General features: G+C 40.1%; 1 protein-coding gene and 1 long non-coding RNA gene across 3 annotated transcripts; both read left to right on the top strand.

Moving 5' to 3' along the window:
* Positions 1-271: 271 nt before the first annotated feature.
* On the top strand, positions 272-4,885 carry LOC112276389 (respiratory burst oxidase homolog protein D). 2 transcript variants are annotated; one of them, XR_016500535.1, is made up of 11 exons: positions 272-1,194; positions 1,329-1,488; positions 1,625-1,787; positions 1,917-2,327; positions 2,461-2,844; positions 2,958-3,053; positions 3,179-3,471; positions 3,591-3,647; positions 3,872-4,156; positions 4,284-4,362; positions 4,504-4,885. XR_016500535.1 is itself a non-coding variant. In XM_024507666.3 (11 exons), the coding sequence occupies exons 1-11, from the start codon at positions 477-479 to the stop codon at positions 4,608-4,610; spliced, it is 2,859 nt and encodes a 952-aa protein (XP_024363434.1). In that variant the 5' UTR covers positions 272-476; the 3' UTR covers positions 4,611-4,885. The 2 variants fall into 2 exon arrangements, 1 of the variants encoding a protein (XP_024363434.1); XM_024507666.3 differs by having other exon boundaries at positions 3,591-3,753.
* Positions 4,886-5,335: 450 nt separating this feature from the next.
* Positions 5,336-6,407, top strand: LOC149986350 (uncharacterized). The gene is made up of 2 exons (XR_016500536.1): positions 5,336-5,515; positions 6,204-6,407. It is a non-coding gene; the product is annotated as an uncharacterized LOC149986350 (long non-coding RNA).
* The last annotated feature ends 4,047 nt before the right edge of the window (positions 6,408-10,454 follow it).

Raw genomic sequence — 10,454 nt, 5'->3', positions numbered from 1 at the left:
CCGACTCGCTAGGAAACCTCGGTTCAACTATCGTGGCGACATATTATTCAGTTTTGCGTTTTCTTTTATCTTTTATTTCAGAGGGATGATGCAATTTTCAGTGTCATTAGCAGGCGTTAGCGTGTTGGCTAATGACACTGACAGCTGCCCCAGTTTCTTGCTGCCCCACGAGAGAGTCAAATGGGAAGTCTTCATAGGACGTTTCCATGACTTGACTCCGACCCCATAAATTTGAAGCGTTTCAACTCCTTATTTCACATAGCAGAACCAGATCTCCACAGGAACTTCCTGTCGGTATAGCCCTCGACTGCGTTTTCACGAAGTTACTCTTTCTCCCAATTCATGATCAACAGTTCCAGAGCTTTCACCACGCGACATATAAGAAAATTCCTCGTCGTCAAACTGTCTGCTGCTGTTAAGAAGAAACATCAGTGGAGGTTGAGCAACGTGACCGGAACTGGTCACCACACGGTATCATGGACAGAAATAGGGCGGCCAGCTTTGTGAAGATTGCGAGTCGAGAACCAAGAAAGCAGAGGTCGTTGAGGCGCGATGGGTTGTCACTAGACCTGAAACCGGTCGGGGCTGAAACCAGCGATTCGGGGATATGGCAGCAGCAGCAGCAGCTGCGAGAGAGAAAAGACCCATATTTCGAGGCGCAAGCGTTGCTGGAGCTCAGTTTTGAGGTTAACAAGGATACAGTTACGTTACGAAGCGTGTCACCCGCAGCCATTGCCGAGGTGCCCATCATACCGGCAGGAGAAAACCTTCCCTGGGGCAGAATCGAGTCACACAAGAATGAGAGTCACCAATCGAGTACGAGCAGTTCTCTGGCAGCCATCATGCCACGCTCGCTGTCGTTAGGGGATAGCGTCAGAGCAGTGGGGAGCATGGTGAAGCAGCTTAGCAACGAACTCGCTCGAATGACACGAAACGCATCGAAGGCCCAGGATTACATCACCCCGGTTGAGCAGTCAGAGTCTCCTGATCTTGAGCTCGGAAGACCGGGTTCTCCCAGAAACATGCAGAAGAGTACCTCGCGCGCGGAGTACGCACTTCAGGCCGTTCGGTGCATCAGTAAGGCGACCGCCACAGATGACGAGAAGAAGTTGTGGGAGAAAGTAGAGCAACGGTTCGTCAAGCTTGCGGACGCTGATTCCATGTTGCCTCGTTCCAATTTTGCCGAATGCATTGGTATGTTCGAAGACCCTCTACATTCCACATCTATCACAAGACATATTCCATATATCTAGTTCTGTGGACAGTGACGGAATTGGAATGTGTGTTTGCTTGAAGTAACTAATATCGTTGCTACTGCATGTGCACAGGAATGAAGGAATCGAAGGAGTTTGCTAATGAGCTCTTCGATGCGCTGGTTCGTTGCAAAGGCGAGAAGGTGAACAGCATCAGCAAACAGGAATTGTACCAGTATTGGTTGGTAATTGCGAACAAAAGCTTCGACGGCCGCATGCAAATGTTCTTCGCCTTGTAAATTGCCTAGACCTTGTTCTTTCATACCTGATCTCACAAAAAATCATCTCATTTCCTCCATATCTTGATCAGTTGAAAATGTGGATTGAGTGAGCCTGACGGAAAAAAACCAAGTTTTCATATCTTTTGATAGGTGTGATAAGGATCTGGATGGTCGCATCACGGCCGAGGAAGTGAAGCAAGTGATAGTGTTGAGCGCGAGTGCGAACAAGCTGTCTGTATTGAAGGAGCAGGCATCAGAGTACGCTGCGCTTATTATGGAAGAACTCGACGTGAATCGTAATGGTTACATAGAGGTGTGCACTTGAGTTCTTCTCCAATCACTAGCAATTATTTGTTAAGTATCGCACACTCATACGCACACACACACCATTGTTGAAGCTTTAAGAATGGTTCACCGACAATTCGACTATGTGTGATTGCAGCTGAGTGAGTTTGAGTCACTCATGCGCGGATCTGTGATGGCTGCAAATGGAAAAGAACCAACAGTACAGTATAACCAAATGTTAAAGCAGAAGAGCAAGCGAACAAAAGTGCAGGATGCCACAGGAAAGGCTAAACACTTCTTGCACGATTACTGGAAGCGGTTGTGGATACTCGCCCTTTGGGTGATGGCCATGACAGGACTCTTCACTTGGAAGTTTCTTCAGTATCGGCATCACGAGGCATATGCAGTCATGGGTGAGTGTCTCTGCGTCGCTAAAGGCGCAGCGGAGACACTGAAGCTCAACATGGCCCTCATTCTGCTGCCTGTATGTCGCAACATGCTCACAAGGCTTCGGTCCACGCGATTAGGCAAGCTCATTCCCTTCGACGAGAATCTCGACTTTCACAAGGCAAGTCTCCTTCCTGATCCGGAGCATGTCAGAGATAGAAAATTCACTAGCAAGTTGGTAAAAAAGCCGTGAGCAGGTTGCTAATAGTCAAATTGTGGCGTCTGAATTGGATTTGCGAAACTGGGCTGTGCAGTGTATCGCTGCAGCTATAGCAGTGGGAGTGTTCGTGCATGGAACTCTTCACATAACCTGCGATATCCCAAAATTTGTCAATTGTGACGATGAAAAGTTCTTTGAGGCTCTCGGCGACCAATTCGACAAGCACCCCACATACGCTGACATTGCCGTGACGCCAGTGGCAATCACGGGCATTCTCATGGTAGTTCTTATGGCAATCGCCATGCTGCTCGCCACCCACTGGATCCGTCGCAGCTTGGTGAAGTTTCCATGGCCGCTGCACCGACTCACGGGATTCAATACATTCTGGTACTCTCACCACTTGTTCGTGATCGTCTACGCGCTTCTCCTGGTCCACTCCATCAAGCTCCTTCTCGCTGGTTCGTGGTACAAGCGAACGGTATGATTTCTTTTCCAACACCAACATCATCAAAAGTTTCGCAAATTTGATAAGAACTCTACTACTTGACAAATTGTTGAAGGTATCTAACACTGATCTTCGACGGTGTGCAGATATGGATGTACACTGCCGTCCCCTTGGTTCTGTATGCCAGCGAACGGTTCTTGCGATTGTATCGGACGAATTACAGCAAGGTGGAGGTCGTGAAGGTGACGATCAGATCACAATTTGATGCATACAAAAACATGGTTCAGCTTCTTACTTTTGCAATGCCTGTCTCACTTCCACTGCAATGGTGGTGTGGTTCTGACGACGATTTGTCTTGTCTGAGCAGGCTGCAGTCTACACCGGCAACGTGCTCGCTATCCACATGACGAAACCCGCTGGCTTCAAATACAAAAGTGGCATGTATCTTTTCTTGCAATGCCCCGCAATCTCCTCGTTTGAATGGCACCCATTCTCCATCACATCCGCCCCGGATGATCCTTTCCTAAGCGTGCACATCCGCACTTTGGGTGACTGGACTACGGAGATGAGGAAGATCTTCTCTGATTCGTTGGGAGGGAAAACGCGCCTGCAAGCTATCAACGATTATGGCCTCAGCGGTGAACTAACTCTGGCTCCAAGGTACTCGATCTTTCACCTCCTTACAAACCCTAAGTTGCATGAAAGTGGTTTTCGATATTGAAGCTAAGCAAATTGTTCCAGCGTTAATCTCTATAATCGGTGTTTGTGCCCAATCGTAGATTTCCGAAGCTGTACATCGATGGTCCTTATGGAGCTCCCGCTCAAGACTACCTCAAGTATGATGTGTTGCTTCTCGTTGGGCTTGGAATTGGTGCAACTCCATTTATCAGTATCCTCAAGGACATGCTTCATCACAGTAGAAACGATTCAGTTTCTGATCTAGTACTTAAAGCCCTCCTCTACTCCTGAATTCTGTCGGTTTAACATCCTTCAGTTTACTTTCTTTTTGCTCCCAAGGCTGCTAGAATTGACTGGAGGTGACTCGCTTTTCTAACTCCAGAGCTCATCCCCTGATTTAAACCCAACTGGAAGTCCTCCTCCGAAGAAGAAAGCCAAGAGGGACCCTAAGGCATACTTCTACTGGGTCACCCGAGAGCAAGGCTCCTTCGATTGGTTCAGAGGAATTATGCGAGAAGTCGAAGAGATCGACAACAAGGAGCTCATTGAGATGCACAACTACTTGACAAGCGTGTACGAGGAAGGCGATGCTCGCTCGACGTTGGTCACGATGTTGCAGTCGTTGCACCATGCCAAGAATGGAGTCGACGTCGTTTCAGGCACTAGGGTATGTGAATTGACATCCGTTTCATGTTTGCACCTCAAACCGTCATTCAAACCTTCTGCGATGTACTCATCTCGTTTTGGAGCCCTAATCCAATGCATTAACATGGATTTTCCCTGATATTTTGCAGGCACGTACCCATTTTGCAAGGCCTAACTGGAAGAACGTTTTCACTAACATGGCCGACACGCATCCAAACAAGCGAATCGGTACTGTTCAATCTCCCCCACTCGATCTTTGGCTTCGCACCGCCAATTTTTTCCTATTTTTCGTCAACTTCTTCGTCAGTTAAGGGGGTTGAGTCATATAATTTAGGTCTTATCTAAGACTTCCTGTTTTGTGTTTTGCAGGGGTGTTTTACTGTGGCCCTGCATCACTTGTAAACGAGCTCAAGACTCTATCGAAAGCATTCACAAAGAAGTCCACAAAATTCTTCTTCCACAAAGAAAATTTCTAATTGGGAGGCTGATTCTTCTTGAGTTTGTGCGTATGCTGAGTCACAAAGAGTTGTAAGATAAAAAGTCCATCAACAGAGGACTTCCCCATCTGCTCCGCCACGAACTAATAACTCAAAAAAACTTGTTATTCACACGACGCAGAACCCCACTTTTTTTAACCAAAGCAGGGCTTATTTAGTGGGTCCAGCTGTGACGATAATTCCATTCGCCATTCGGTGTAATTTCAATACCCTTGTAATAAAGATTAGCCATCACCAATTATCACCACCGATAATTCCCTCAACATGGTTTTTATCACCTCATGATTCCTTACCAAAACGGATTCAAATCAATGATTCACCCACATTGTTTTTCTTGACTGCATCCTTGCTTCCCTGTCTGTAATGTTCCAATTATGAAACCCTAATTGAGACTCGTACAACATGTGAGTCGTGCACATAACAGGCACTTGTTCGTCACTACCTGATGAAGCTCTTCTAAACAGTCCCTGCACTGATTAGTGTGGACCCAGAAGCCATTGTTTGCGCTAGAGGGTTTCTCGGGTCCGTAGAGAGGTGATAGTCTGCAGCATTCTTCTAGAAAATCATGCACATTTCATGCTTCTTATTGAATGAGTCATCCCCCCTGGCAACTCACAGTCCTTCACAACTTGGGAAACCAGTCAGAGGAGTAGCTTGTCAACAGGACCTGACGACTGCTCCGTCAGAGCACATGGCATTGAAAAAGATGAATCGGCGCAGTAGGGGAGCTGCTCAGAGATGACGTTGTTGGAAGCATCGGTTGCGGTGGGTGGCAGTACAAAGCAATCACCCGGTGATTCGATTCCACACACACACGAGGTTATTGTGATCACGTAATGAGGGTGCATTTGTTCCGCTTTACAAGACAATCTGAGAACAAGACTGTAAGTTCTACTATCTCAAAATATGCCTGGCAATGTACGTAAATCTGCTTACAGAAACCTTTCTTCTGAACCTCTAGCGTAAAGCATTAGCATGCCACAGTAAATCCTACGCTACAGGTCTATGCTTAGTTTGCTGAAGTGGGTTTTGCCGAACCAACCAACACACACAACCTAGACGAAGTCTTGTCTTTTTTCCTAACCAATCTTTCATCGAATCCTGCTGTTACGCCACAAAACCAAGCACAAGCATCTCAATAAGTATTTTTCATTAGGATAAGCTTCACCTCTTTCCTAAGGGTGCAAGCCATGGGGTGCTGCTAACAAACCTTCATCGAAGCTCGTGCACGATAGAGCGCGGTTTATCGAAACAGCTTGACTTTTTCTGGATTGGTGGGGTTTTGACCCATGAGGCCATCTTGTGCTGTGTTTTGAACAGTGTCAAACCTTGGAAACCCTAAACTCCTTGCTTCTAGGTTTCAAGCGATATGTAGACTAGATTCAATGAGAATCGCTGCAAAAACTCAAGAATTAGATGCACATTGATCAAGAGCAAAATATGAAAAAGGGCCGAGGCAAAAGATAGGTTTGGGTTGCGACCTCGGCAAGCCTGTAATGCAACAATTTGAAACAGTTTGTTACAGAATTCTGCAATTTTTGCCTCTGAGAGGTGGTGCATGTGTTGTACTAGGAGAGTGCAAATTCATGCTTCGGAGCTGCAGGAAATGTAAAAGGAACAAGAGTGGGTGTCCATGCTGCTGTACAAAACGTGCACAAATCTGCAATTCAAGGTTGCAGAAAATACCAAAACACGAGCAGAGAGAACTGCGTTGTTGCATTGAAACTGCACTGAAAAGTTTCATCAGTTTATTAAAAAAAACATCAATTCCTTTCAGACTGTTAAGAACTCTTCTGGAAGTCAAAGTCAGTGTATGTGTGAATATACATATATATATATATATATATTTATGTTTTGTTTATTTATTTTTGTGATTTTTTTTGTTTTATTATGATTATTTATTTGGTTTTAGACTGTTTTATGTACTTTTTGTATTTAATGTTGATGTATTTATTTTAAAAAATTAAAAAAATTACATTCTTAAAACTTTGTTGTAAGCTTTAAATAATTTATGTTTCAATCTTAAATTGGAGCTCACAACCTTTGCTCTTTTTTTTTCTAAGTACTAATAAAACTATTCTTCTTGGAGAATTGAAAATATTCATACAACTTGATTGCATTATTAAGTTTATATGTTGACCAATTGATTGTTTAAGTTTTTATTTTAAAAAAAGACTTATTGGAAGACTTAAAAATAAATTTATTAAAGTTTAAATAACCATCAATTACTCTATTGGTCTTTTATCTAAAATAAAAAAAATATTATATTATACTTAATATATATATATATATATATATATATTAAATAGATCCATCCATTTACTAAATTGATCCACCGTATCATTAGAAAAATGGATCATCTCTAAAAACCATCATTAAAGTTATAGCCCTCATCCTAACCTCCCCCATTCCTAGTCCTTGTTTCTTTTATTCTCAACTTCTTCTTTTGATCCATTTTGTTCCCAATCCTTGCTTCTTTTGTTCTTGGCCTTCATCTCAACATGCACATAATCCTCCCCTTCCCCCTTCTCCTCTCTCCCCTCCCTTCCATTTCCAACTCTTATTCCAATCCCCTTAGTTTTCAATCTCTACTCCTAACTTTGTCACTAGCCCTCATTTCAACTACCATCCATGTTTGATTAATAATACTTTGACTCATAATTGTCTTTGAGCCTATGAGCTACTTGGTTGATGTTTAATGACAACCTCTACTTGATAATTCCTTCACAAGTGCAACATTAAGTATAAGATCCATTGTCGTATTATAGTTGCTTATAGTATGTAAAAAACTAATGAAAACATATATTATGTTTGTAAGTCGATGTAGATTAGAGTGGTTAGTAAGTAAATATAAAGAGATTTGATATAAGAAAATTTATTTGGAGGTTTATCTATTTTGATTATAGTGTTTATATTATGTAGGATTTAGATTTTTAGTATAAAGCTTAAGAAGAGATTAGAGCCTAAAGAAGAAAATCTAAACTAGTAGGAGGCTTATTGGGAGGGATGAAAAGAAGGTATGGTCGGATGAAAGTAAGGAATAGAGATCTTCATCCCTATTGGTTGAAGGCCATGCCCAATAGGCTTCAAGGAGGCTGCCTGAGGCCTTATTAGAGATTAGAATTTCTCTTTGGAGGTTATTTGAGCTTTTGAGGCTAGGATCAACAAGTTTAGATTTTTGGATACAGATTGGGTGCAAATTTTGTGTGATTTGGAGTTTTTATGATAGAGTTATTGGCGTTCAAAGTTAAGGTATCAATTTTGTATCTATTGTCACTCTTTGGAGCATAACATACGCCTACAGAATGCAATGAAAGATCAATGATTGGATTTGCAAAGAACACTTTCTTAGCTACATTTTTCACATATTATTTGATGAATTTGGAATTCAAAAGAAGAATTTATAGAGAGTTTAAGTGAGCACATCCAAATCAAAGGCAATAAGTGAGTGATTTTGTTCATAGTAATGGTTGGAACCATACCTTGAGTTTCTAGATAAGTTTTTGGCTCAATCCTTTGAAAAAGGTAGATTATTGTATTAAAAATTTATATATACAAATTTTGTGGCATTTGAATGCTTAGATTGTGAGATATGAAGAAAATTGTACGTAAGTATATAAAAACTAGGGTTTGAAGCTACTATTAGGATTTTGGCCATATCTTGAGATTTGCAACAAATTTGTAGTTGAAATTTGTTGTGGTATTTTTTAGAAGTATATCAGTACTTTACATAAAATTTGAGTGTGTTTGAATAGTCTGATTGGAAGATATTAGTTGTTGAAGTTTGGAAATAATATCCTAAAAAGATATGTAAGGATTTAGAATTTTTTTATCATATTTTGGATATTTTTGGAAACTTAAGACTTATATGTTTGGTGTAATTTTTCCTAGAAGTGATATATATATATATATATATATATATATATATAAACTTGCTCTTTCCTATTTCAAGACTTGATTGAGCAATTAGTGACAGCCAAAAGCCCAGTACTTTCTTGAGGCAAATTCTCTCTACTTTGACGTATTGGTGCTTCCATTGAGAGAGCCTTAAGGCACTAATTATATCAACAAGTTAAGATGAGGGATCAAATCCTTGGATTTGTATTACTAGATGGTATAGGTGCCCATGATTTATTCAAGGCATTTGCTCAATTTATGGAAGAAAGGCAACAAGTAATATTTATGGAAGAAAGACAATAAGTAATCCTCTCCATGGAAGGTTTGATGAGAGGAAGATCACTAAGTTCTTCAAGATTTATATATATGAAATAGAGGTGCATCAAATTTTAGAAATGAAGATGATTACCACCTTTGATTTAGGAGTGGTACCAGAAATTAGAGAGAAGGTGTAAGAGTTGCATATTGAAACTATATTATAGAAGAAATTTGAAGAACTTTTGCAAGATGAATTTTTTGAAGAAGATTTAGAAAGAAGAATAAGACAGACTTTTTTGGAGTGGATTGAACAAAGGCCAGGGAATCAAATGGCTCCAAATGAATTAATCAAGAAATTTGAGACTAAGTTTAGGAAATTACTACAGTAAGAAAGGCGACTGTTGGAAATAAGAAAAATTGGATTATTCTTACAAGCAATTGATGGATACTTAGAAGATAAGTTGCTCTTTTATTTAGGAAACAATGCATTTGAAAGTGGTTTTACAAATAATTGGAGACTAGTAAAGGAGATAGTGGGACTTTTAGCTAAGCAACAAAAGATTAAGACTTGTGGTTTAATATCAAGGTTGGAACTAGTGCCTACATCTTAGAATCAAATGCCACCTCAAAAGATGATCAATATTATCAGGGATAGTACTCTTGAAGAATTGATGAAGGGCATATAAGATTTGAAGATAGAAATGACTAAGTTGAAGAAATCTTAGATAGCAAACTTATGAAAGACAATTGAAGGCTCAAAGAAATTTGTAGAGAGATGTATGTGGTGTGATAATCCAAACCACATGTGTGATAAGTATAATAGCTTGAAAGGTGCAATCAAGAATAGTATTGTATATTTTAAAGAGGGTAAGATAAGACTTACAAGGTCAAATGAGCCTTTAAAGACTAATTTTGGGAAGAGTGGCATGAAAAAATTGGTCAAGGAGTAAATATCAAAGAATAATGTCATACAAAGAGAAAGAGCTAAGTATTATTTTATTATAGTTGAACAAAAAGTAATTAAGGCTAATTTCTTACCAACTACAGAAATCATGATCAAAGGAGCTAAAGCTATCAGAAAAATAATTGGGTAGAATGATTTAGTTGATGTTACTAGTATTAAAGCATATTTATATAGGAAAAAATATAATGATAATCTACATGATACCATGGTTGAGGAAAAAAGAAGTAAAGCTATTCATGAGGGGGATGTTATTGAGCCTGAAAACAAGAAGAGATCTCCAAGAAACAAAGAAGCTTCTAAGGAACGAAAATCAAAGAAAATGTCTTCTTCCACTCATCTTGGTAGTGCACCATTACCAAAAGAGTAGTGGGAGAAGGGCAAAGAAAAGGAAAAAGATGATATAAGCAAATCTAAAGATAAAAATCTTACTTATAAGCTTCAAACTGACATTGAGATATCTATAGATATAAAGAGCATTTTAGAAGAGAAGATCTTAGATTCCAAAATTGAATTCATTATAAAAAAGGCTCTTAAAATAGCTAAGAAGGATTTCCATGAGTTGATCATTAATGTGATAGAGAAGAAGAAACAAATGACAATTGAAGCTATTATGGTAGACGCATTAGATACTCAGATAACTATGGATGAGAAAGAAGAGATAAGACAAGCATTTATACAATTTGTAATATCAGAAGCTAAAAATA

Source organism: Physcomitrium patens, chromosome 24 (genome assembly GCF_059467195.1).
Source record: "Physcomitrium patens ecotype Gransden chromosome 24, ASM5946719v1, whole genome shotgun sequence".
Taxonomy (NCBI): domain Eukaryota; kingdom Viridiplantae; phylum Streptophyta; class Bryopsida; order Funariales; family Funariaceae; genus Physcomitrium; species Physcomitrium patens.
This window is presented reverse-complemented; position numbering and strand designations above follow the sequence as displayed.

What these genes read in the sequence shown, in the direction of transcription:
- LOC112276389 (XM_024507666.3), top strand. Translation starts at nt 477, where the DNA reads ATGGACAGAAATAGGGCGGCCAGCTTTGTGAAGATTGCGAGTCGAGAA. An exon ending in GTTCGTGGTACAAGCGAACG is followed by an intron (nt 2,845 to 2,957) that starts GTATGATTTCTT and finishes GACGGTGTGCAG; the next exon opens with ATATGGATGTACACTGCCGT. An exon ending in ACGATTCAGTTTCTGATCTA is followed by an intron (nt 3,754 to 3,871) that starts GTACTTAAAGCC and finishes TTCTAACTCCAG; the next exon opens with AGCTCATCCCCTGATTTAAA.